The 27,740-nt window shown below is 36.4% G+C and overlaps 3 protein-coding genes across 4 annotated transcripts; 1 reads left to right on the plus strand and 2 right to left on the minus strand.

Moving 5' to 3' along the window:
* Positions 1–8,118: 8,118 nt before the first annotated feature.
* LOC306871150 (UPF0561 protein C2orf68 homolog) lies at positions 8,119–14,285 on the minus strand. Its single transcript, XM_079418869.1, has 4 exons — positions 13,870–14,285; positions 11,188–11,303; positions 10,421–10,560; positions 8,119–9,382 (listed from the first exon to the last, which is right to left on the minus strand). The coding sequence occupies exons 1-4, from the start codon at positions 13,977–13,979 to the stop codon at positions 9,260–9,262; spliced, it is 489 nt and encodes a 162-aa protein (XP_079274995.1). The 5' UTR covers positions 13,980–14,285; the 3' UTR covers positions 8,119–9,259.
* Positions 14,286–14,307: 22 nt separating this feature from the next.
* On the plus strand, positions 14,308–20,720 carry LOC306871177 (ubiquitin carboxyl-terminal hydrolase 39). 2 transcript variants are annotated; one of them, XM_079418943.1, is made up of 13 exons: positions 14,308–14,464; positions 15,328–15,409; positions 15,495–15,589; positions 15,814–15,950; positions 16,139–16,291; positions 16,626–16,851; positions 17,078–17,152; positions 17,498–17,565; positions 17,748–17,936; positions 18,190–18,332; positions 18,445–18,580; positions 18,676–18,762; positions 19,840–20,720. In XM_079418943.1, the coding sequence occupies exons 1-13, from the start codon at positions 14,413–14,415 to the stop codon at positions 19,891–19,893; spliced, it is 1,497 nt and encodes a 498-aa protein (XP_079275069.1). In that variant the 5' UTR covers positions 14,308–14,412; the 3' UTR covers positions 19,894–20,720. The 2 variants fall into 2 exon arrangements, with proteins under 2 accessions (XP_079275069.1, XP_079275070.1); XM_079418944.1 differs by having other exon boundaries at positions 14,319–14,464; positions 18,676–18,711; positions 19,840–19,964.
* On the minus strand, positions 19,319–27,414 carry LOC306871178 (prosaposin-like). The gene is made up of 10 exons (XM_079418945.1): positions 27,263–27,414; positions 26,935–26,993; positions 25,616–25,687; positions 24,801–24,917; positions 24,400–24,537; positions 22,746–22,826; positions 22,439–22,622; positions 21,558–21,688; positions 21,025–21,102; positions 19,319–20,904 (listed from the first exon to the last, which is right to left on the minus strand). Exons 1-10 carry the CDS (start codon positions 27,309–27,311, stop codon positions 20,875–20,877), a joined length of 939 nt encoding a protein of 312 aa, XP_079275071.1. The 5' UTR covers positions 27,312–27,414; the 3' UTR covers positions 19,319–20,874.
* Between the last annotated feature and the right edge of the window lie 326 nt (positions 27,415–27,740).

Genomic DNA, 27,740 nt, shown 5'->3' on the forward strand with positions numbered 1-27,740 from the left:
CACTATCATTTCAAACCTCCTCCTGCCCAAACTTACTCAGCTCTCCGTCCCCACCTCTGTCTGCCAGTGGATCAACAGCTTCCTGACAGACAGGCAGCAGCTAGTGAGGCTGGGGAAATACACATCCAGCACCCATGCGATCAGCACTGGTGCTCCTCAGGGCTATGTTCTCTCCCCACTGCTCTTCTCTCTGTACACCAACGACTACACAGCTAAAGACCCCTCTGTCAACCTCCTGAAATTTGCAGATGACACCACAGTCATCGGCCTCATTCAGGATGGTAACGAGTCTGCTTACAGACAGGAGGTTAAGGAGCTGGCTGTCTGGTGCAGTCTTAACAACCTGGAGCTCAACACTCTCAAAACTGTGGAGATGATCGTGGACTTCAGGAGAAACCCCCCTGCTCTTCCCCCACTCACCATCATAAACAGCACTGTAACAACAGTGGAGTCATTCAGATTCCTGGGCACCACCATCTCCCAGGACCTGAAGTGGGACATTCACATAAACTACATTGTAAAAAAAAGCCCACCAAATGCCCACCAAATGTTGTACTTCCTTCGCCAGCTGAGGAAGTTCAACCTACCACAGGAGCCGCTAAAACAGTTCTACTCTGACATCATTGAATCCGTCCTCTGCACTTCCTTAACTGTCTGGTTCAGCTCAGCTACCAAATCTGACCACAGAAGACTACAGAGGGTAGTCCGGACTGCTGAGCAAATCATTGGTACAACCCTCCCCACTCTCCAAGAACTGTACTTATCCAGAGTGAGCAAAAGGCCTGGAAAAATCACTCTGGACCCCTCACATCCAGCACAGTCCCTCTTTGAACCGTTGCCGTCTGGTCGACGATACAGAGCTCTGAGCACCAGAACGACCAGACACAGAAGCAGTTTCTTCCCTCAGGCAATCCATCTCATGAACATTTGAACTCTTAACAATAAACATGAAACACACAACACTATCATACTTTCTATTTGTATTTATTTTTATTTTTAATTTAACACACATACTTATTACATTTCAAATGTGCACCTAATATACCTGTACATACTAAATTGTTTATTTTGTATATTGTGTTTGTGCTATTTTGTATATTGTCTATTTTGTATATTTGTACATTATTTTTTAATTATCTGTGTCCTGTCCTGTCGCTGTCATTCTGTCACACTGTGGAGCTACTGTCACCAAAACAAATTCCTCGTATGTGCAAACATACCTGGCAATAAAGCTGATTCTGATTCTAATAGCAGTTTGCTGTGCAGTATATGCCGATCAGGTGCAGTTGGGTCTGTGTCTTCCCAGCCGGGTTCGGGTCCAACTTTCGAATAATGGTCGGGTTTACGTTGGGTCCGGGTAGTACATTTAAGGCATTTCTCGGGTCTGCACGGGTTCGGGTCCCACTTTCAAATAAAATACGGGTCGGTTTCGTGCAGCACGGGTCTCTTCGGGTTCGGGTACGAATTTTTGGACCCGTGAAGTCTGTGGAAGTGCGCCCTGGCAATGACAGCAATGGTAAAATCATCTGCTCAAATTGAAACATTTTAAGTTTCAAAAGGTAACAAAATATGCTTTATTTTATTCTTCTGTAATTGTTCTTAAAACATCAAGAGAGTTTTTTGCTCCTGCAGCAGTTAGAGATCCATCCGTGCTGGATATATAGGGCCGGGTCGCTAAAGAGCCGAATATGTAATATTGATTGGCAAAACATTCATGTATTTAAGGGTTAAAAATATACAAGTTACTATCGGAACACATACTAGTCAGAACTGAACCGTTGATATCTGAATGACAGACCCCCATTTTAAATGTGTTACTAACAATAGAATATATACAAGTCACTATTGAAATAAGTACTATATCTAATAATAAGAACTAATATCTAATGAATAAGTACTAGTATATTTAGATACTAGTATGGTTTAAGGATTAAAGGTTAAAATGGCTTGCCATACTATGGTTGCTTGCACTAAAATCCTTTTCAAGGAAAGTCAGTTCATTCAGCAGCCAAACTGGCAATGCCTCCAGGCAGCTATTTCAGTCATGCAAGATCAGCTCCTATCTACTTGAATAGGGAACTACAGAAATCTTACCAAACTCAATTTTAATAACATGTTTCATCAACAAAATCAGACATAAACGCTCTTTTTTGCTCGAATAGTGTTAAAAAAAGCATATTTTCAGGTGGTTCCAACCAATGTGCAGTCCTAAGTATTCATCTCAGGATGTAAACGTTCTTTGCTAAGGGGTAAAAAGAAGTTTGAAATACCTGAGTAGTGGTATACTGTTAGTAAACATTTTGTTGTCAGCCACACTGTTAAAGCCAATGGCATTTTGAAGTTGCAAGTTCTTCTGGAAAGTTAGTGCTGGCAAGCTGCTCACACCAATGAAACAAATTCCAAAACATCTTTATTTTGGCCAGATTTTATTAGAAATACCATCACACCCATTCATTGTTCAATTTTTGTTTTTCAGTTTGCTGTTCATAGAGTACTGCAAGGATGGCATACATTTGGTCACATACCTTATTTACTATAGTTATTCAAAAGTCAATGGAAAAATTCTATTTGTGTTTTGTTGAGGAAATCAGTGAAAAGATAACTTCTGGGTTGGCCGACAAAAATACATCATCATTGCAGTGTCTCTATCAGGTATTTATTATTTTCAAGATGGGACTTTATTTATGAGAGCTGCCATATTGCATGTTGTAGTTTCTCCCAGTTATAGTAGCAATCTTTGCTTCCAAACTAATTTTTGTTTTGGTTCTGCCCCCCAAATTCCCCTGAACAGTAATTCACAACCAGCTTACCGGTTTATCTTAGTGGTCATGACTTGATAGGGTTCACCTTTATGAGCAAGAGCAGTCAGCTGATCTGTGGTCTGCGCTGTCTCAGCACATCGAGTTTCCTCTGCAGAAGACACCATCATCTGTCCCTGCTCCAGCTGAATAATGTACATTACAGTAGATACAGTATTTCTCTGTCAATGAAAAACACACATTTTAGTGTACAGCTATAAATAATATGTGTTTTTATACATACCTTATATAGCTCATAGTATGATATAGACAAGTTTTTCATTTAGTTTTTCATTCATTCATATAGACAAGCTTTCGTTTTTTCAAATATAGAGTAATAGTGTAATTATCTTGCATTTGCTCATGTTTATATATCTTCTCACATGATAATTTAGTATTTGCTTTACACGCTCATTGGTGAATCAGTAGTTGCACCAGTCACACTAGTACTTCAGACAGTTGCATGTATGCAGAATCATATTCATATTTTGCGCTTCAGAAACACAGTTCTACAGTTACACTGTCCCAGTGAGCAACCATGAATAGCATGTGTGCTCAACTTACGTCTAGTGTGCTTATTTTCCAAATTTAAATATTAATCACTGAATCACATGCCCTACTGCCAAGGGAACACCCAGTTGCTTATATTTATATCTTGCATCATATCAATGGCTTGTACAGTACTGATATGTGCTGACTGATGTGAAAAATATCTTTATATATAATATATCTTTACTGAAAGTAAGTGTCAACTAAATTAAAGGTTAGATCATAAACAGTCAGGCAGCATGTTAGGCCTGCAAGTGCCTAATGATGCAACAAAACAATACAGCTAGTCATAGGAAACTACTTTTTTTTTTTAAGTCCACCTTTCATGGAATGTTATCACTTATTCCAGTAACAATTTTGAACTTAGTGAATGGAAATACTTTCTGACCTTCACAAACATCAGCTCCATTTGGAAGTTTCACATACTGGCCATTATTGCATCATCCAGTTATCTGAAGCCATGTGACAAAATAGGAGCAAGAACACACAACGCCACACAGACTGAGCTTGATCCGAATGAAATTTCCACTGGACTGAAAGCGGTAATGCAGACTTGAAATAATCCAAACAACAGGAAAAAACTAAACATGTAAACGCTTCTCAATCAGAATCAAAAATACCTTACGCACATGTGCAGTGCCTTGATGCGTATGTTTACCACAGCTCTTTTATGATAAGATATGTCTTACTACCATGCATATGTTTATTTACATCTTATGAACTCATCAGTGGAGGAGACTGCATATTTAATAAATATTTGCTAAAGACACAAGTTAGCTGTATTTTAGATATATCATCAAGGCAAAAACGAATAAATAAATAAAAATGAACCAACTAACTAAATTAAAATTTAAATAAAAATAAATATTAAATAAAATAGCAAAAATACTCAATTTAAAACAAGCAAACAAACAAATAAAATGAATTAATTAATTAATAAGCAAATAAGTACATTTAATTAATTAAAAAATATTGCCTACACTCAACAGTCACATGCTTCCCTCGTGACTGGTTTTCCCTCAGCTGTAACATGGAGCGGTAGGGTGTATATTGAGATACGCTGAGAGAAGAACATGCTAATGAAAGAGCTCTGAGACACAGGTCAGGATGTCAAGAAGTAAATATCACTGCATGCCATACAACTGAATTATGTGCAGCAAGAACAGGTGGAAAGGCCTAGGCATTTTAAACATTTACATGCACCAGACTCAAGATCGATGTCTTAGTATCTATCACACAATACCAAATTACAAAAATTTAAAACTAAAACGTCTTCAGTAAATGAAAAATGCAAATACAATATACATTTAGTACTGTTATGAATACTATTTCCTAGAAAAAGTTTTTATTTATTTTCAGATTTTTGTTTATATTTAGATTTTTAAAATGAAAACAAATAAATGTTTTATGCAACAATTTAACTGCAAAAATACAGTGTGCACATATAAAATATTCTAAAGAACAGGGAAACATCACTTTTATTATTAAAGTCCTGCAAAATCACAACGTGGAGACACGTGCAGGGGTGTGTGTCAGACTCCTCACTGTCTTTGGTCTCTGAGCATCCAATCAGGACATGGAGAGACGGGTGAGGTCTGTGGGTGGAGCTTGGGTGCATGGGAATGTGTCCATTTGTCTTCTCTCACAGGAGGGGAGAGCACACTCTCTGGAGGGGGTGGGGGGTAGGGTTTGGATGTTGAGCCAGTGCCATAGCCTCACTCCCTTGAAGGGCCTCTAATTCCTGTTGTAACCCTGTGGAATACTCTTATGTAATCTTTGCATTAAACACAAATTCTGATGAAGTACCTCAGTTTTATAACTAACAATATGGTGCGCGAAACAGTATCTTATAAAATAGATCACTCTAGCTCTAAAATCTGATTGGATGAAATGAGACATCCAAAACTGTTGTCAAATTGCCAATATATCCACAACCGATCACACAGCAACTGAAATCCAAGCCAGTACCTGCTAATCAGGGCTGCTACTCCCTGACATATTGTAACATTACATTATGTAACTTTTGATTGTTAAAAAAAAAAACAAGTGTTGTTAATGAAAGAAAAAAATCTCACAAAAACCATCCCGACAGCTCTAAAATACAGGTCCTTCTCAAAAAATTAGCATATTGTGATAAAGTTCATTATTTTCTGTAATGTACTGATAAACATTAGACTTTCATATATTTTAGATTCATTACAACACAACTGAAGTAGTTCAAGCCTTTTATTGTTTTAATATTGATGATTTTGGCATACAGCTCATGAAAACCCAAAATTCCGATCTCAAAAAATTAGCATATTTCATCTGACCAATAAAAGAAAAGTGTTTTTAATACAAAAAAAAGTCAACCTTCAAATAATTATGTTCAGTTATGCACTCAATACTTGGTCGGGAATCCTTTTGCAGAAATGACTGCTTCAATGCGGCGTGGCATGGAGGCAATCAGCCTGTGGCACTGCTGAGGTGTTATGGAGGCCCAGGATGCTTCGATAGCGGCCTTAAGCTCATCCAGAGTGTTGGGTCTTGCGTCTCTCAACTTTCTCTTCACAATATCCCACAGATTCTCTATGGGGTTCAGGTCAGGAGAGTTGGCAGGCCAATTGAGCACAGTAATACCATGGTCAGTAAACCATTTACCAGTGGTTTTGGCACTGTGAGCAGGTGCCAGGTCGTGCTGAAAAATGAAATCATCTCCATAAAGCTTTTCAGCAGATGGAAGCATGAAGTGCTCCAAAATCTCCTGATAGCTAGCTGCATTGACCCTGCCCTTGATAAAACACAGTGGACCAACACCAGCATCACTGACTGTGGGTGCTTGACACTGGACTTCAGGCATTTTGGCATTTCCCTCTCCCCAGTCTTCCTCCAGACTCTGGCACCTTGATTTCCGAATGACATGCAAAATTTGCTTTCATCCGAAAAAAGTACTTTGGACCACTGAGCAACAGTCCAGTGCTGCTTCTCTGTAGCCCAGGTCGGGCGCTTCTGCCGCTGTTTCTGGTTCAAAAGTGGCTTGACCTGGGGAATGCGGCACCTGTAGCCCATTTCCTGCACACGCCTGTACACGGTGGCTCTGGATGTTTCTACTCCAGACTCAGTCCACTGCTTCCGCAGGTCCCCCAAGGTCTGGAATCGGTCCTTCTCCACAATCTTCCTCAGGGTCCGGTCACCTCTTCTCGTTGTGCTGCGTTTTCTGCCACACTTTTTCCTTCCCACAGACTTCCCACTGAGGTGCCTTGATACAGCACTCTGGGAACAGCCTATTCGTTCAGAAATTTCTTTCTGTGTCTTACCCTCTTGCTTGAGGGTGTCAATGATGGCCTTCTGGACAGCAGTCAGGTCGGCAGTCTTACCCATGATTGCGGTTTTGAGTAATGAACCAGGCTGGGAGTTTTTAAAAGCCTCAGGAATCTTTTGCAGGTGTTTAGAGTTAATTAGTTGATTCAGATGATTAGGTTAATAGCTCGTTTAGAGAACCTTTTCATGATATGCTAATTTTTTGAATCATCAATATTAAAACAATAAAAGGCTTGAACTACTTCAGTTGTGTTGTAATGAATCTAAAATATATGAAAGTCTAATGTTTATCAGTACATTACAGAAAATAATGAACTTTATCACAATATGCTAATTTTTTGAGAAGGACCTGTAGTAATCATTTTGTAAATCATCATATATATAAATTGTATTTGAGTAAAATAATAATTTTCCCTAAATATGCTTGACCTTTAATGATTTATATTTTAGAGATGTCGGGACGGATTTCATGGGAAACTATTTACTCGTCGATATCATCGACTTGATTAGATACTATTTGAACTGAAGTTAGATGATGACATCACTGAATTCAATGATGAACTGCCTTTAACTGAAAATTGAGTGTTTACTATTGTCCTTGAATTACTGACAAACTATTTTGCAATTTAATATTTGAAAGCTGCTTTGACAGTCTATATTGTTAAAAGCGCTATATAAATAAAGGTGACATGACATGACGTGATGTCATATCTGTATACATAGAAATATAGCTTTGACTGTGGGTATAGCTCTAAGTTTTGTCGCAATAAACGAGAAAATCAAAAGTAAAAACAAACAAAAAAAAGAATTTAATTATTTGTCCGTCTGCTGTATACATGTGTGAACTGGTACCTCCAACCACATTCATCCATGCAAAGGAGCAGAGACAAACATTCTGCTGCACAACACATGCATTTTACATAGTGTAGCTTAAATAAATATAGGGCCAAATACATATACATACATATATATATATATATATATATATATATATATATACACATACACACACACACACACATATATATATATATATATACACACATACACACACACACATATATATATATACACACATACACACACACACATATATATACACATACACACACAAACACACATATATACACTGTATATATACATACACATATATATATATATGTACACACACACACACATACACTGAACAAAATTATAAACAACACTTGTTTTTGCCCCCATTTTTCATGAGCTGAACTCAAAGATCTAAGACTTTTTCTAGGCCTATTTTTCTCAAATATTGTTCACAAATCTGTCTAAATCTGTGTTAGTGAGCACTTCTCCTTTGCCGAGATAATCCATCCACCTCACAGGTGTGGCATATCAAGATGCTGATTAGACAGCATGATTATTGCACAGGTGTGCCTTAGGCTGACCACTGGTTTTATCACACAGCACAATGCCACAGATGTCGCAAGTTTTGAGGGAGCCTGCAATTTGACAATTCAGTTTTATTTAAAGAGCCTTATTTTGGTGAGTTACCTAGAATAAAAGCACCAACCAATAATACAAGCTCAATGAATGAAACTCAGAAGCAGTTAAAGAAAAATGTATTTTTGTACACTGAACACTGCCATCATCTGTCTGTATGACAGAATGAACAATTCATCCTGCAATCTGAATTCATACTGTAGTCTAAACAATACCACAAAAGTACACTGTTGGAATACATTTACAAAAATAAAAATCTACCTGTACAACGAAGAGCTGAAAAAAGACACACAGAGAGAGAAAAAGACACATATCGGTCCTTTTTTTTGTACAACATCATGAGCACCAACAGAGGAAAATATATTTATATCAGTATATAAATATGAACATGGACATAAAGGGAAAAGGCAGATATCCAAATGCATGGACATACATATCTGAGCAATGAGGATCTTATTAGTATTCTTTAAACTTTGCTTGAACGTCCTCAGCTATTTCCACTAGCATCTACATCACAGCAATAAGATGACTGCTTCAAACCTTCTCTTAGACTGGTTTTAGAGATTGGACTGGAAGCATTTGATGTTTGGTTTAATTTTTGACCTGATTACTATGGAGATTTAGCCTAAACCATATATAAAAGCACTCTTATCTTTATCTGGAAGCCTGTAAGAGACAGACTCATGGGACATAGTGAAGCAATGTACATCTTGCAGTTATAAAATCCCATCAAAATACGAATGCCAGCAAGTCACCTCAGTTGTAAAAAGCGCCATGGCCAAGCTGCACAACATTTGCCCAACATCTTTCTCAATTGTGAAGTGAGGAGTGACAAGGATTTCAATTTCCAGTTGACAGAAAAATTCAGGTCCTGTTTTCTGTATATTACCAAAACATCCTATTTTAGATCAAACAAGTTTGATTTCATGCTTAACAGTGCCAGGTTTGAGTCCACTCTCTTACAAGAGCTGCACCTTCACATATTAGGATACATGGCATCTCCAAGACATCTGTGAATGCTGCATGCCATCATATAGAAATGCAGTTCAGTTTCATTTCTGGCTCAGCAGTGTCTCAGTGCCTTGCTCTGTAATTTACTTTATTTATCTCCACTTTTATTTCAAAATGCCTCTTTCTTCCTCTCAGCATTTGTCACAGCGTTTGTCCATTTCTTGTCTCACACGTGCCAACAGTGCCGCCCTCATGGCCGAGTCCAGAACATTCTTTTCTGCCACGCGCTCCACAATAACTTCTGGCTTGTCCTCCTGGTTGGAAAAAAATATTTAATTATTGGTTTTTGCTTTATCACATATATTAGGATGACAATTAACAATAGCAGAAACCTACATCAAGCTAAAATTATTGTATAATGCTTTTCACAACACACATAGTTTCAAAGCAAGCTTTACACAAAATCATTGTTAATGTTTATAATATCTTCATGCCTTATAGCATTTAGAAGATTTGAGAAAGGTGACAATATAGATTTCATTTTGCAACGATACATGTAATCCAGCAGCTGAGATTTGCTATAAAGTATATATTTCTTTACCTGTGTATACTGTATGTATGGTGATCAAGTTGAACTTATATATCCCACTTTATGTAAAGAGCTGGGCGGTACTTACATTTTGTGAAAAAATATTTAAAAATCAGGCAGTTGAGGTCTGATATATATTATACATCGCTTTACGTGAATGTACTGCATTGTATGCCCACCCATACATTTTTTTATTTTTTTTTCCGATAATCTATTTAATCAGATAAACATCCCAATACGAAGGAAACTCATGTAGCTTGAAAAATCTTTGTAGCCTGTGATGCATTAGAAACTATGGAAGCCCATTTCCACCACGGCATAAAAAAATAAAGGTAATTGCAACTTTCCAACTAAGAAACTAAGAAATATCAGAATTGTGAGATATAAACTTAGAATTTAGAGATGTAAACTTACAATTTAGAGATATGAACTTGTAATTCTGAGAAGAAAAGTCACAATTACTTTTTAGTTTTTAGTTAATAGCAGAAATGAACAGAAAAACAAAAATGCAAGATATAAACCCATAATTCTGAGAAAACTGTGAGAAATACTGAGGAAAAAACTCAAAGTCTGAATTCTGAGTTTATATCTCACAATTCAGAATTTTTGCAAAACTGCAAGATATAAACTCACAATTCTGAGTAGAACATTTCAAATTATGATACAAACTTGCAATTGCAAAAAAGTCCAAATTGTGAGAAAAAGTAGCAATTACAGACAGAAACTGGCTCCCATAAGAATCTTAATATGCCCCGAGACAAACCTTGTGAACAATGAATGATGTTATTTGCCCGTTGTCAGCTTGATAATCAAGCCAGAATAGCTCTGTGCCAGTGTTTTCCTGCTCTGTGCCAGAGCTGCTCTCATTCCAGTCCTCTGCATTCACACCGGGTTCAGATCCATCTGAAACACAACCAGTAATCCAAACATGAGCACAGCGGCAAACATCAAACTCCAACATATCTCTACAGGTCAAGCTTTTTGTTAATTATTATAATTATTTATTTTGTTAATTATTGAACCCTTTGCCAACCTGGCCTATAATATTTACAATTACTACCATCATAAATCCTTATTTAGCTAGTTATTACCCAGATGCATTAGTTAATTTCTGTTGATTTATTAAAATATATATATTTTGTTTTAATTGTGTCATTTTTTCATTTATTAAATCTACAAAGTAAAAATAATAGTACTGTCAAAGCAGTGGCTCTCATACAGGGGGTTGCAGGTCTGCCATTAAATGCAAAGTAAAGTGAAAATAAACATAATTTGGCAGTATTCTGACACAAATAGACTTGGATATGGCTAATACTAATACAACACTAAGCCCAGTGTTTGTACGATGTCTTGGGAAAGTAAATTACAATTCTGCTACTTTTGCTATTTCCAAACTTGTCAAAAATCTGTGTTTTGGCAGTTGGCACCGTGTTGATCCTCACTGGATCCTAAAACAAAACCAGTTGAAAATCACTTATCACTTTACATTGTGAAATAATAAATGAAACTCTTTCTACCCATGTAACTTACTCTGGTGGCGTGGGTGGTACACCTGACGGTCAGGTCTTCGTGGACGCCGAGGGGTGTTGGTGGGTCTGTGCTTCTGTTTCTCCTTAGCCTGTTTTACCTCTCTGTCATAATCATCCCTGTAGAAAGACTGAATATTAATGTATAATTAACCTGTTGTACACAATTAACTATGTGCCTTCCGTTATCTGATTGATAGTTTTAGTGCTGGCAAACGATTAATCGCATCCAAATTAATAGTTTTTGTTTACATAATATACGTGTGTGTATTGTATATATGTATTATGTATATATAAACACACACACATAAAATGTATATTTTGAAAATATTTACATGTACAGTGGGTACGGAAGGTATTCAGACCCCCTTAAATTTTTCCCTCTTTGTTATATTGCAGCCATTTGCTAAAATCATTTAAGTTCATTTTTTTTCCTCATTAATGTACACACAGCACGCCATATTGACAGAAAAACACAGAATTGTTGACATTTTGGGAGATTTATTAAAAAAGAAAAACTGAAATATCACATGGTCCTAAGTATTCAGACCCTTTGCTCAGTATTTAGTAGAAGCACCCTTTTGATCTAATACAGCCATGAGTCTTTTTGGGAAAGATGCAACAAGTTTTTCACACCTGGATTTGGGGATCCTCTGCCATTTCTCCTTGCAGATCCTCTCCAGTTCTGTCAGATTGGATGGTAAACGTTGGTGGACAGCCATTTTTAGGTCTCTCCAGAGATGCTCAATTGGGTTTAAGTCAGGGCTCTGGCTGGGCCATTCAAGAACAGTCACGGAGTTGTTGTGAAGCCACTCCTTCGTTATTTTAGCTGTGTGCTTAGGGTCATTGTCTTGTTGGAAGGTAAACCTTCGGCCCAGTCTGAGGTCCTGAGCACTCTGGAGAAGGTTTTCGTCCGGGATATCCCTGTACTTGGCCGCATTCATCTTTCCTTCGATTGCAACCAGTCGTCCTGTCCCTGCAGCTGAAAAACACCCCCACAGCATGATGCTGCCACCACCATGCTTCACTGTTGGGACTGTATTGGACAGGTGATGAGCAGTGCCTGGTTTTCTCCACACATACCGCTTAGAATTAAGGCCAAAGGTTCTATCTTGGTCTCATCAGACCAGAGAATCTTATTTCTCACATCTTGTGGTCCTTCAGGTGTTTTTTTGTGTCTTGCACTGAGGAGAGGCTTCCGTCGGGCCACTCTGCCATAAAGCCCCGACTGGTGGAGGGCTGCAGTGATGGTTGACTTTCTACAACTTTCTCCCATCTCCCGACTGCATCTCTGGAGCTCAGCCACAGTGATCTTTGGGTTCTTCTTTACCTCTCTCACCAAGGCTCTTCTCCCCCGATAGCTCAGTTTGGCCAGACGGCCAGCTCTAGGAAGGGTTCTGGTCGTCCCAAACGTCATCCATTTAAGGATTATGGATGCCACTGTATTCTTAGGAACCTTAAGTACAGCAGAATTTTTTTTGTAACCTTGGCCAGATCTGTGCCTTGCCACAATTCTGTCTCTGAGCTCTTCAGGCAGTTCCTTTGACCTCATGATTCTCATTTGCTCTGACATGCACTGTGAGCTGTAAGGTCTTATATGGACAGGTGTGTGGCTTTCCTAATCAAGTCCAGTCAGTATAATCAAACACAGCTGGACTCAAATGAAGGTGTAGAACCATCTCAAGGATGATCAGAAGAAATGGACAGCACCTGAGTTAAATATATGAGTGTCACAGCAAAGGGTCTGAATACTTAGGACCATGTGATATTTCAGTTTTTCTTTTTTAATAAATCTCCAAAAATGTCAACAATTCTGTGTTTTTCTGTCAATATGGGGTGCTGTGTGTACATTAATGAGGAAAAAAAAGAACTTAAATGATTTTAGCAAATGGCTGCAATATAACAATGAGTGAAAAATTTAAGGGGGTCTGAATACTTTCCGTACCCACTGTATATATTCATATTCATATAATTGATATTATATATACATATATATACACATATTTAATATATAAACAAAAATGTTCTTAAATATATACATCCATATGTCTGTATCTATATCAAAACTTTACAAATATACACAGTACGCATACATTGTGTAAATTAATCACGATTTATCGTTTGACAGCATTAGATAGTTTATACTTTTTTGTTTTGTAAAAATTTGCTCCTTCAGCTCATGGTCCACCATCTTTACTGATTTTTATATTGTTAGCAATATTTCAGGATAAACATTATTGGATTGGTAAATTTACATTTCATGCAAGTAGTTTGTTAAAAGGATCTCAATGATTTACATTGAAAGCTATCATTTTGATCATATCAATATCAGCATCTGCACCAAATATTTTTGCTCAGTTTGTGCTTCTGAAGTGTTTTTTCCGCCATATTTTCACTATATCATACAATATGAGCCATAAAATCTTAATGTATCAAATATGATATTACACAAAACATTTTTTTTTTTAGATTTTCTTCTATGGTTCAATAAAGGTTCAATAAACTGTTCCGTTTCCAAAAAATATTTAATATGTCAGGCATTACAGGGTTAAGCTTTCGAACTACATATTATAGGTTTCACAGAAGCGTGTCCAAAACAACGCACTGAGCAACACAATACCTAGCCACTAAGTTACTACGAGCCAGTGTTAGTGTGCGAGAGAGAGAGAGAGAGAGAGAGAGAGACCTGGCGATCTGATTCCTCCTGATGTGCTTCAGGAAGCCGTGGCTCATGTCCAAGCGCCCGCCGGGCTTGTATTTGACATTCTCCCCCTCTGCATCACCCAGGACCTCCATGGCTCTGCTCTTTAGATGCAATTATTCTCAAAATAAATCCATTTTTAGTACCACGATAATCACTCCCTTTACAACATCTCTCCAAACACTGGGGCCAAAAACAAAACACGTTGGCCAATAAAAAAACTCTTAATTATCGGGGTTGTTTTGTTTTTTCTACAAACGATTGTGCTTGTATATTGTTCTTCCTACAACCCAAAGTACGTATTTCTATGTTATAAAATATAAAACAGGTAGTTGGTAGTCCGTAAAGTACATTACAGGACAAAACCAGCTTTTTATTTTGTTTCGATCCCGGGTTATTGTGTTCTTGGCCAACGATTTGTTTAGAGCGGAAGTGAGGGCGGGAGGTTTGTAACACTCGCAGAAGGCGTTTGAAAAGTGTTCATTCAACATTGATCCGTCTAGAATTTTACTTGATATTAAACGTAAAATGATCGCAGGCGTGAAACGGGAGAGAGATGATGATGAAGACGAAGAGGAAGGTATATTCGGAGCGTTTATGAGCTTGATAGTTTTGCAGTGGTTTAAAGAATACAGGAGGCCCATGCTTTCAACGTAACGTTAACGTTAGTTGCTAAAAATACATGTATTGTTGTGTATTTAGCAGATGCGTTTATCAAAAGCGACTTAGAAATAAGACAAAATACCAAACAAGCTAAGTTATTTATCTTAAGTAGATATATCCTGTGATGGAAAGGAAGACACTTGATCAATAATATCTATTCTGCGTATCATGTGTTTTGACCTGATTTCTAAAATGGAAACCTTTTCTTAGTTAAAATTTCAAAATTTAAATGAAATCTAACCATAAATTACAAACGGTGATAATATACACAATATTGCCAAAAGTATTGGGTCACCCCCTTCTAAAGAACATGTTTGACTACTTTAGTAATTTCCATGAGTACAATGTTTAATGTTTAAGCATATAATGATATTCTAGGGAATTGTGTGTTTGTACTTCTATAGCAACAGTTTGGACAGGACCCTTTTCTATTCTAACATGACAGTGCCTCTGTGTATAAGACACGGTTCAAAAACACATGATTGATTCAGTCAGTGTGAATCAATGTTATATTATTTTTTTGCTATGCTGTTGAGGTTTTTAACAGTGTATTCGCAGGCTTTTTTTAAGCTTCTTTAAAATGGGACCCTTTTCTGGGGACAAACACTAAAAATTGGGACTGTCCCTGGAAAATGGGGAGATATTATCACCCTAATGTGTTGATATTCTTTTCAGAGCTGAGAAATCCTCACTGAATGGAATAGAGATCTTTATGTTTGGATGTTATTGACTTAACGTAGGATTCAACATGGTTTTCACATGTGGTCTGCTTAATTTCAGAGGTGCGAGTGAAAATTGGTCGTTCTCATGGTATTGAAGATAAAAGAAGCCGCCATTGTCCATATCTGGACACGATCAACAGGTAAATTATGACTAAGAATGTGTTTTATTATTGTTAATCACTAATACTCCTCTGCAACACTCACTCTGTTCTTGTAATTTCTTAGGAGTGTTTTGGATTTTGACTTTGAGAAGCTTTGTTCAATCTCTCTCTCACACATTAATGTCTATGCCTGTCTGATCTGTGGGAAATATTTCCAAGGTAAGTGTGTCAGGTTTTTAATGATTTTTAACCTTAGTTTTGTAATCTTCTCATGTTAGTGTCACAATTTCCCTGGCGTGTTTCATTGTCATTCTGAAAAGCCAATTATAATGTAGTCTGTATATTTGAAATTAAAAACCCAAATATATTTGAAATTATCTGAGCTTATGTATTCAATGTAAATTTGAAGCACATTACTCCATGTTGTATTTTATTTCTGTCAGGTCGAGGTCAGAAGTCTCATGCGTACATCCACAGTGTTCAGTTCACACACCATGTTTTCCTGAATCTCCACACATTAAAGTTTTACTGCCTGCCAGACAATTATGAGATTATTGACTCCTCATTAGAGGACATTACGGTGAGTAGAGTCCACTTCTGACACAGGTTTCCTTCAATCAGTTTGTCAGTATATTATAACTATTTTGGCTCATTACATTGGTAAAAGCACTGACATTTTTCTTTTATCTCAGCCAATCATGTGCTAAAGAACAACGATGGTAAAAGACTAACATCTGTGATTCTTTCTACTTCATTTCTTTTTTCCAGTATGTGCTGAAACCCACATTCACCAAACAGCACATCGCTGGTTTGGATAAGCATGGAAAGCTGTACAGAGCCTACGATGGTACTACCTATCTGCCAGGAATTGTGGGTCTCAATAATATCAAGGCCAATGACTATGCTAATGTGGTTTTGCAGGTAAGTTTGTGAGCACAGTGCTGCTTTGTGTACAGCTCTTACCGGGGAAACAAAGAATGAATGTGTAACAAGTTAAAAACATTTGAAAATTGAGATTAGATTTATCGATAGTAAATATATATATGATCCTGGTTATTGTGCATTTAAGACACATTCAGTTTAATAGTACTATTACAGAAATCTTACCTGTACGACTGACTGATATGCATTACATTAGGTTTATCAGTTTGTTAAATTAATGTAATCCAAATGGTTCAAAATTTGATATGCAATTCAAATACATTACATTTAGGCCTAAATATTGTTTTGACTGTACTATGTTTTTTTTCCCAAGGCGCTGTCAAACGTGCCGCCTCTACGGAACTACTTCCTCGAGGAGGACAACTATTGCAGAATCCGCCGGCCGCCAGGTGACATCATGTTTCTGTTGGTGCAGCGCTTTGGGGAGCTCATGCGCAAGCTCTGGAACCCACGCAACTTCAAAGCCCACGTTTCGCCACATGAGATGTTGCAGGCTGTGGTGTTATGCAGTAAAAAGACCTTTCAGATCACTAAACAAGGTATAACACCAAATTCTGAATACTACTGTACTGAATGCTGTATGCACACTGCCAAATAAGCTGTTATTAGGTTGTTGTCAAACGATGTTGCTGTTGCATATTTAATATAGAAAGTGGTACTGTAATATGAATAGTCTAGTAGTATGCCAATCAAACAGCAGTCTCTTATTCTTATTAGACAGGAACTTGTGCATTTTAACCTGATGTTGGGCTTTTTGCCCTCTAGGGGACGCTGTTGACTTTCTGTCCTGGTTTCTCAATGCATTGCATGGTGCTCTTGGTGGGACAAAGAAGAAAACATGTGAGTTTTTGTTTTGATGTAGATTTTTAAGAGGTGTGTGTTTGTGTGCTAGTTCTCCTTCTGAGGTATATATTCATAAGTACAGGGTGGAATCAAATCTACGGCTAAAACACGTCTCTTCCATCTTCCATTTTTTATCTATTATATAATAAAAACATTTTTTATAACATAAAAAACCTTGCTACCGTAGACTAACTGAGACTCGTCACAGCACTTGCCTATTGCTCTTTTGTTGATTCTGATTGCTTCCATTGTCCTCATTTGTAAGTCGCTTTAGATAAAAGCATCTGCTAAATGTCTAAATGTAAATAAAATCAACTCAGTTGGCAGTTTTCTCTTTTACAGCCATCATCTCCAAGGTGTTTCAAGGGTCCATGCGAATCTTCTCAAAGAAGCTTCCTCATCCAGATTTGGTAGGCGTTTTGTGCTTAAACCATTTAAGCAGTTTAGAAAGACTTTCTGTTATTTTTTTGGGATTGACAGCACCTTAGGAACAGTGACACTTGTGCTGGCATCCAACAAGTCAATAGAAAGTATGGGGGGGGGGGGGTCGGTATTTACAATGTCAGAATCGAGAAATGCTTGTTTTTTACAGCCTGCAGAAGAGAAAGAAGCCCTTCTGCTTAAGGACGAGTACCAGGAGAAGATGTCTGAGTCCACCTTCCTGTACCTGACGCTGGATCTGCCCACCGCACCCCTCTACAAAGATGAGAAGGAGCAGCTCATCATTCCTCAGGTTCCTCTCTTCAACATCCTGGCCAAGTTCAATGGAAACAACGAGAAGGTGTGAATCCATTTTCACAATCATTTTTCTGGTTTGCTTGTATAATATAATTTTTTAGGTTATTTATTTTCTTTATCCACTCAACATTTTGAATGGCACAAGTACTTTTTTTGTAGAGACAAAGGCAAAATGCTTGATTTTGATTATGCTAATTAAAGTCTATTCATGTAAAATGTTATGTACTTATTTTTATTTGTGTAAAATAACATGCATTATATTATTTTATAAATCATTCCCATTGCCTCTGTCACAGGAGTACAAGACATACAAAGAGAACTTTCTGAAAAGGTTCCAGCTCACCAAACTTCCTCCGTACCTCATCTTCTGCATCAAGCGATTCACAAAGAACAACTTCTTTGTGGAGAAGAACCCAACTATTGTCAACTTCCCCATCACGTATGTGATCACCAATGCTAAGGATAAATTAATTTACACTCTTAGACATTTCTGTATTCTCTGTAAATGTATTTTGAAAAATGATTTTTGTGAAAACATTCATGCACAATAGGAATGTTGATTTGCGCGAGTACCTGACAGAAGAGGCGCAGGCCACAGAGAAGGTCACCACCTACGACCTGGTGGCCAATGTAGTTCATGACGGAAAACCCACAGAAGGGTCCTACAGGATTCATGTTCTGCATCATGTGAGTGTGTCACTAGCACCTGATTCCATTCAGAGCGTGCCTGTACTGTTATTGGGATGGTTTGTATAATATGGGTGGTTTGTGATGTTTGACAGGGCACAGGGAAGTGGTACGAGCTTCAGGACCTGCAGGTGATTGATATCCTTCCACAGATGATCACACTCTCAGAGGCGTACATACAGGTTTGCTGCTCATTACTTACATTTGTCATTCACTAAGTTAATGAGGGTGGCTGAGTGAGATGTCTATAAATAAGTGCATAACCGGTACATGAAAATTGTAGTTTTGTTTCGGGATGCACGATATTGGTCCGATAATATTGTGCATCCCTTTTTTTTGTTGTTGACCAAAATCTTTTGATGTTTTGGTCATGCAGCAGCTGCAAGACCCTTGATTCACAAGTCACATACTTCACGCGCAAAAAAAGCCCAATGAAATATTAGCTTCCTTTTAAAAACATAACACTCCTTTTTTGTTATTTTCAGCACTGATCGATTATCAGAAGTGCTGGTTCCCTCTCTCTTCTTGACTCTACATACTATCTGTTAATGAATAACGCACTTTTTTAAAAATGCATTTTGAGGAAATATTATAACTGTGGACCTAATCTTAATAAATCATATATGGGTACTGTAGTCGTTGCTATTCAAAATAGTTTTTTTTTTTTAAATCTATGTATCACAGGGTTTCTACAGATTTAATGAAGGTAAATTTAAGAATTTAAGACTCTGAAAAACTGAAGGAAACTCAATACTTTAATATGTTCCTTAAATGCAGATGTCTACACAGTGAAGTTGTATTAGCAACACTTTCTGTCGATTGTATCAAAAAGCACATGCTTTACCATCTACGCCACTGGAGCTGTTATTGGCTGATCATCTTTTTTGTTGTTGAATAGCCCAATCACACGTTGGTGGGCGGAGTTGGTGTAAATGGCCTCTGCCAACAAGGCGGGCTATTTGCACTTAGTGTAAATAGACACTGCAAAATTTTATTGGAAAACAAGACCAAATAACAGAGGAAGGATATTTAATTTTTTACAGTGCATGCAACATTTAATGTCATGGCTGTATGAATTTATTTTCTGCTCCAATTAAAGACATTTTCAAAGCCTTGATTTGTGGAAAGGTAAATAAAGACTTTTTGAGAGCTGAAGAAACCCTGTATTATGTCTCGAAGATCTCTTAAATCATAGAAAGTTGATGTTTTTGAGGCATCATCACCTCCCAGCCTTATTTCACCAGATTCTTCTTTTGCAGATTTGGAAGAGACAAGATAAAGACGAGGGAGCACAAAGTCATACAGGGGCATAGGAGGCCCAAAAACACAGCATTGGTGAGATGTAAATGAAACGAGTCCTTTCTGTTCCGGCCTGAATACGCACCAAGGCTTTAAGAATGAAGAGACTGAGTTACAATGAGAGAAGACATTAAACGAAAACCCTGTGTTTAATTTCATGTAACTGCTGAAAAGTCTGTAAGGTCAACACAACACATTTCTGTGTTCTGCTGTGATCTTTTTTTAATTATTTCAGTTTGATTGTGACTGTTCCTTTGCCTGTGGTGTTTGGCAGTTTGTAGGGTGAGACCTTTTATTAAAGTTTTCAAGACTATATACAGCGTCTTTCATTCAGCTTTTTAGAAAACATGTATTTTGAATAATAAGCTAGATTGAAGCCTCCAAAATGCATTTGTTCTAGAGTTGTTCTAAATTTAAATGCAATGGAAAAGAAACATGTATGGTTTTGTTGGTGAATTAAATGGTTCATTTGATAGTTTTGAACAACACAAAGATGACTTTTTTATATATGGTATTCTACCTTTTTTTTGAGAGAGATTTATTAAATATTTTCAGGTATATTAGAGAAGATTATTAAAGCCTTGACAAACAGAAATGCCATTCTCTCAATCAACTGCTTACAATGCCTTAATCTATTAATCTGTACAGTTTATTTCTTGTCATTTGAACACGTAATGTTACACTAAATGCAAGCTATGTTAGGATTTCCTATGTTAAGTTGACTATTTTAATGTTTACTCAGTGAAGTTAGGAGCATGGAAATACAGATAAAGGACATAATTAATAGTAAGTAGTTAAGTACCGGTACAATAAATACAAATTGGCACAAGAAGGCCATTTGAAACGGATTGAACAGTCATTGTCTGCACATTTACTTTGTCTCAAATTTCACTTGATTTTGTGTGGGGCAAGGGGAGTGGATAGAAAAAGCTAGTTTAAGTACAGTAAAAAGTGGTTGCTTTTCTGATCTTTGAGTCTTGCTCGAACGATCACTTTCATTTGGGTCCCTTGCAAAGGTAATCTTCCTGTTGACAACACAAACACACAAAAAGTGTTACTCATGTCTGATTCTCTCCAGACCTGCTAGAACACATGAAGTGTTCAACAACCCCAATGTAAATTGAATTAAAATGAGAAGTTAGTACCTCACATGCAGTGAGGACTGGTTGTTTCCCATCACTCTTCAGGAGCCTGTGGCCATGCAGCTTCACGAACCCTTCACACTAGGAGAGAACAAGGAGAAACACTCCAGAGTCAGACCATTGCATTTTTAGTAACGTGGCATTATTGTATATCACTGCAGGAGATTGTGTCAGATAGTCTATGAGTACTTAACGTGTGAATTCAAATACAGAAAGAGGTTTCAATATATCCTTCATTGCTTGTATCATATAGATTTTTAAAAGAATTTGGTCACACTTCTCGTCTTTAACTATGAGCTAACATAAATTTTTTTGCGTTGTACTTAGTTTTAAAATTCCTGCATGTAACTACATATGTAATTATATCTATAATTACATTGTTGACCAAACCTGTCCCTAACCTTGATAGTGACAAGTGTTTTGCAATACAATATAAACATTAGTGCATTCTAACAGTTTTATGTAAGTACATAGTATTTAAAGACATCTAATATACAGTGAGAACAAGGATTTTTATAATGTATTCTGATCATTACTCGAGGAATAGCGCTAGGGTGGAGGTGGCACATCTTCTGGAGCAGGTCAGAGGTCTGGATCTCAGTGGCGTTGTGACTCAAATGAAACTGGGAGAGGACTGCAAGTATCTTACAGGACTCACAGTCTGATACTGGAGAAGACACATAAAATTCATTAAGAATGACACACAGAAAGAATGATTCTTCAATTAGTTCTGGTCCGAGAAAGTCAAACTTTTCCATGGCAAGCACCAAGTCATTCAATTTCATTACCGCTTTTAGTCACATAGAGTGTTTTGCTCTTTGTAATTTTTTTGTCATCAGCACAGTCTGTTAATGTCCAATGCAAGTGATTTGCCTAATTGAAAACAAAGGCCTAAAAAAATTAAAAGATAAAATTAGGTCATATTTTGTAAACATCCAGATTTGTATTGATTCCCAAAGTTTAAAACCTTTTTTTCTGCGATAAGACTGCTCATAAAACATCCCAAACTCATGAGAATATGTAACTTATTTTACAAGGTGGTGGTTTTGTATTCACTTGTGCGATGTGATTCATTTGAAAACGTAATTTTTAGAAAACAAATCAAGCATGAAGCTCCACCCCCCTAAACCTAACTGTCTAGGCAAACCTATGAATGTGATTGTACAAAGAATTAGACACTAATTGACCAAAATGTACCATTTATGTAAATTGCCTTAAGATTTACATTTTGCATTGATTTGGCAGATGCTTCTATTCAAAGCGAATTCAAGGTGCACATTTTGATTTCAAATTTCAGTTCTTGCTTTTCTTGAGAATCGAAACCATGACCTTGGCGTTGCTTGCGCCATGCTGTAAAGTTCTGTTTGAGCCTCAGGAAGAACGATTGCATTGCTCGGCAGTCATTCATGCTACTCACATGACAGTGGCATCTCTGGGAACAGACACACACCCAGCACAGTGCAAATGGTATGTGGAGAGAGGGAGGACAACAGCAGATCAATCAGCTGCTTTCCGTACTTTTCTAGGAAGTTGCTACATGTGTCCATATATTGTGAAGGCAAATAGTCACAGATTTTCTTCAGAAGGTTCACTATTGCCGCCTACAAGTCAAACAAGCAAAATGGAAAATAACCCTGGAGCAGTTTTATATTCAGGCATTTTGGGGATTAATTAAATTATGAATGTGAAAATGTGAACGAGATTTCCAACAGAAGAGTACTTACTTCAGTTCTCTCTATAGGCAACATGCTCTCTATTGTCTTTACGAAGAAAATACAGAAGTTACAGATAAGATTGGCTTGAACCTAAGAAAAAGAGAAGTAGTAGTTTGAGAATCATGGCAATCTTATAAAATGTTGCATTATGCACTAAATAATCGTCTGAACAGAGCTCTAGCTAATGTGTTTTTAGATTAGCATGGTCTCAAACAATTAATCTAGTGAAACCTTTTTGGAGTATTTACAGTACCAGTCCACTGTTAATAAGTCATATATTGGTATAGCACTTTTACACAATACGGATTGTTTCAAAGCAGTTTATTTTACTTTAATGACTATATAAGCTCTATGCTATAAATAGCATTTTAGAGCTGAGCGATAGAATAGTTTACTGTTAGCGATGATATAAATGACCGCCTTCCATTTGAGTGTATGTGTGTAAAATGGGTTATACATGTAATACTTTTTTTTTGCAGTGATATTGAGTATAATGACATTTGCATGGTTTTGATTTCAATTAATAACATTTGGTGTAGTGACAAACATATTTCAGATAGAAGTACTATACACTCTTAAAATAAACACTCTTTATTGGCAGAGCTTGGATAAGTACTGCCATCTGGATTTCGTAATCAGATTCCAAAAATCAAGTACTCATAAGAGTATATTATATTTTATAATGCTCATAATCAGATTACAGTTACTTGTTATGGATTACATGATTACATATTGTTCACACAATGGCAGTAAATCATTAATCATTTAGTGATTCTCTTCAGAAATTTCCTCTCTAAAGATCCTACTGTGTCATAGCTTTGACTATATATAATATAGAATTATCATGTAAATAATTTTGCAATACATTGCTTCCTTAAGCAATTAAACTGTGTGTGAAACAAATAATTATGCAGGTTAAAACACTGAACACTGGTGATGTATAGCTGTGAAACAATATATCCAGTAACCTTTAGTAACTGTGGATTCTGGGCAAAAAATATTACAAACCTGAAAGACTTTGACATCTAACGTCATGTTTGTTCATGTTATTCAGGGTTTCCCAAATTGTTTATGTTTTTTGTCAGCTAAATCCCTCTGACATGAAATATTAACTTGAAACACTGCATTGTTTGCAGTTACTTAATGGTCACACTGACCTGCAGGTAAACAAATGAAATATTTATATTTTTAGTGTTCATAAGTTTTTTTACTTTACATTTCTATGATCTAATCAATCATGAGCTTTTTATTTACTCACAAACCCACTGCGGTTCTTACAGCACAGTTTGGGAAACCTCGGTTAATGGAATGTTTAATGCATTTTATGATGCTGATAATGTTTTTTTATGTATATTATTTCTCTTTGTTATTTCTCATGTTTAATAGGTTTAAAACCAGTTAGATACAAAATAATCTATAAATAACCTACAAGTAGTCAGAATACATTACCTAAAACGAGTAGATTACGTTACTAACTACAGTTTTCATCATGTAATATGTAACCAGTAATGGACTACAATTTGTAAGTAATCTACTCGGCTCTGTTTATTGCAATTGAAGGTTCCATGAAGAACCTTTAACATCCATGTAAACTTTCAATTGCACAAAAGCTTCTTTATAGTGGAAAAAGGTATATATATGTTTAAAAAACTTTGACTCATACCTCTTGACTAGTTCCTCTTGAGGGTTTTGCATACAGAAAACCATGCTCATTCAGGCCAACGGTGAGCTCTGATGGGGCTTTTCTCCTAGACTGGCTGTCACACAGTCCCAACATTGTGCATATGTCACCATTTTGATTCTGCGATGAGGGCAAAAACATCTGTTTTTTTGTGTATGGATTCTATTATTTATGTAAAAAAATATATATTACTCATGTTTAGATATTTAGATTTAAGAAAGACATTAAGTCAGATAGTCAAAGTCAAACTGGGATGATAAATCTCCATTGTAGTCAGTTATGGATAGCACTGCTATATTTTTCCAAGTGTTTAATATAATAAATGAAACCCCTAAAACTTTTCTGACTACTAGAATCACCCACTGTCATGATATTAAACTCACTGCAAATGCACTGAAATGTCTGATGATCACATGTACGTATGTCTTTGCTCCATCCATACACAAAGGGATGACGGGGTGTTCATAACAAAACTTGTCCAGAGCTTTTTCAATGAGATGCTGTGAAAAGGGAACAATCAAGGTCAGTGTACAAAACCTCCAAATCATTCGTAACATGTTATTCAGTGGGAACATCAATTCAAAGCAACTTAGTGACAGACACTACCTCACATAAGAAAGTGAAAGTGAAAGTTTAGTTTGAAATTATTCTGTCAATAATGCAACTGCAAATTTCAAAAACTAACTGCCATGAGATTGTGTTGTACAGGAGGTATTTACTAGGTCTGACATAAGGAAAATAAAGAAAATGTATAATTCAAACTATGTACTAAAATGACTAGGGATAGTTCACCCAAAAATTCTGTCATCGTTTACTCACCCTCAAGTAGTTCCAAACCTGTATGAATGTCTTTGTTCTGCTGAACACAAAGTAATATATTCTGAAGAATGTGGGAAACAGAGCAGTTCTGGGGCACCATTGACTTCCATAGTATTTTTTTTCCTACTATGGAAGTCAATGGTGCCCCAAAACAGCCTGGTTACAAACTTTCTTCAAAATATCTTCCTTTGTGTTCGGTAGAACAAATAAATTCATACAGGTTTGGACCTACTTGAGGATGAGTAAACGATGACAGAATTTTCACTTTTGGGTGAACTATCCCTTAAAACACTGATTCATTTAAAAATCACAATTAAATTCAATTAAATGACATTTTGAATCAAATCTAAGTATTAGTAAACATCACAAACAATTTCACCTGTGAGTCTTGATTGGAGAGGATTTCTGTCAGTGACTGTACAATCTTCTTGCAATCGGTGCACATGTTCATCTAAAGAATGAGGACAGTGGAATATCATGTTGACTTAGTTATATTTTGTGGACTATGTGATGTAATTTGAATAAATCCTGACTAGATATTTAAACTGAATTTCAGTGCTTAGTTTATTGGCTGCACTGTAAAATGTGCAAAGTAATAGTGTACACCATGTGTGATACTGTTTCTAACATAAAACAACAAACTCTCACAACCTCTATTTTAGGGTTGTATAAAAGAGAAATAGATCTTTACTAGAATGAAGGAAGTGTAACAATTCTCAGATCTTCTTTTGAGTTTCACAGTTCACAGATGTTGAAATGATCTATCAACCTTTACTTTATATATAAGTATAGCATTCTGCAGCCTGCAACCAACCTTATACAAATAGTATTCATAAGACAGGATAATAAATGAAACATACTGACAATTTATCTCTAATGGTCCAAGTGGATTAGTACCTGATGAAGTAACCTGAGTAGAACCTGAACCTATGTTATTGATGTGATGCTTTCCAGATTTATTAGTTATTTAGATTTGGATCAAGCATATACCTGTGTGAGGAATAATGTGTCATGTTACTTCTAACAATGCATTTCAGCAATGCCAGACCTTCACTGCTATTGTGTAATATAAGAAATAAAGTTAGCAGCCTATACTTGCAAATAATAAATAAAGATAAATGATCAGAAACAACTACACTGTAAAAAAAAAAAAAAAAAATATTGAGCCAACCATTTCTGAATTTTCTCAACTTATTTTTTAGGAAATTTCTCAACTTTTTGTTGTATAAACTTTTTTTATAAACAAGAAGTTGAGAAAACTAAAAAAATCTGCTGAAGCTGGTTGCCTTTTTTTTTTTTTTTTTTTTACAGTGTAGGTTCTATATAGACAAACATACATATTTACATATATTTAAATAAGTAAATAAAAAATTTATAATAATTGCAAATTCAGTTGATTACTATATGCCCTAGTCAAGTATGTTCAATTTCCCCTTTTTTTTTTTCCATGGGGACAAACAATAATAAGAGTAATCTCTTCAAAAAGTAGTTGACCTGAAAGCGAAAACTGTTCATTCATTTAAAAAAAAATAAAATTAAATATAATTATATAAATTAACTTAGTGTATGTAGGTTATGGTATTTGCAGCATTCTCGGTTTATGAACAGTGCAAACGAACTGATCCACATATAATATTCATTTTCATCTGAATTTTACTCTACATGCAAGTTGTTGTTTTTCAATCATTGGTAACTCACCGTGGAAAGGCTGGGTGTTTGTGGTTCTGTGAGCTGAAGGTCTACACTTCTTGCCCATCCTACAGAGAAGCCAGAGCATGTAAAGTATTTCAATAATTAATATGGAGTTTTATGGAAACAAGTTGACTTAGAAACAGCAGGAAATCGACTGCCTACGAAAAATTTAAGAGCTAATTTGAGGTATATTGAAGTCTATTATTTAAGTCAAAAATCTTAATTTAACTCCTAACATAATCCTTTTTAGTAATATTAAGAATTTTAATGATTTAGTTTAATGGTTATAGTCATGCAAAACAGTCAGCTTTATTTAACAATTAAAAACTCTTACCTAAAGTCAAGGTAGAAGTGAAGAGAAAAAAAGTGATGCTGGCAAACATGATGTTTTAATCAGTGCTCTGGAGTGAGAAGTGTTACTGCACTGCAGTCAATATACCACAACCCTCTGTGTTCAACTGATGAGCCGCCTAAACGTTTTATAGTATTTTGATGAGGAAGTAGCTAGTTTAATCACCAACCAGCAACGGTCTTCCTGCTTTGCTAGATAGGTCTATTTGCATAGGAAGCCTTACATGAGTCTCAGCTGATCCCCATCTACCTACACTGTAAAAAAAAAAAAAAAAAAAAAAGGTTGAGCCTTGTTGAGAATCTCCTACAAAAATAAATTGAGAGAACTCAAAAATGTGCTGAAGCTGGTTGCCTTAAAATTTTAAGTTGGCTCAACTATTTTTTTTTTTTTCTTACAGTGTATAGGAATACAACACCTATCTAAGCATTCATATATAAGGTCCCTCAGTATTATCAGACGT

The sequence above is a fragment of the Barbus barbus genome, assembly GCF_936440315.1.
Source record: "Barbus barbus genome assembly, chromosome: 6".
Lineage (NCBI taxonomy): Eukaryota > Metazoa > Chordata > Actinopteri > Cypriniformes > Cyprinidae > Barbus > Barbus barbus.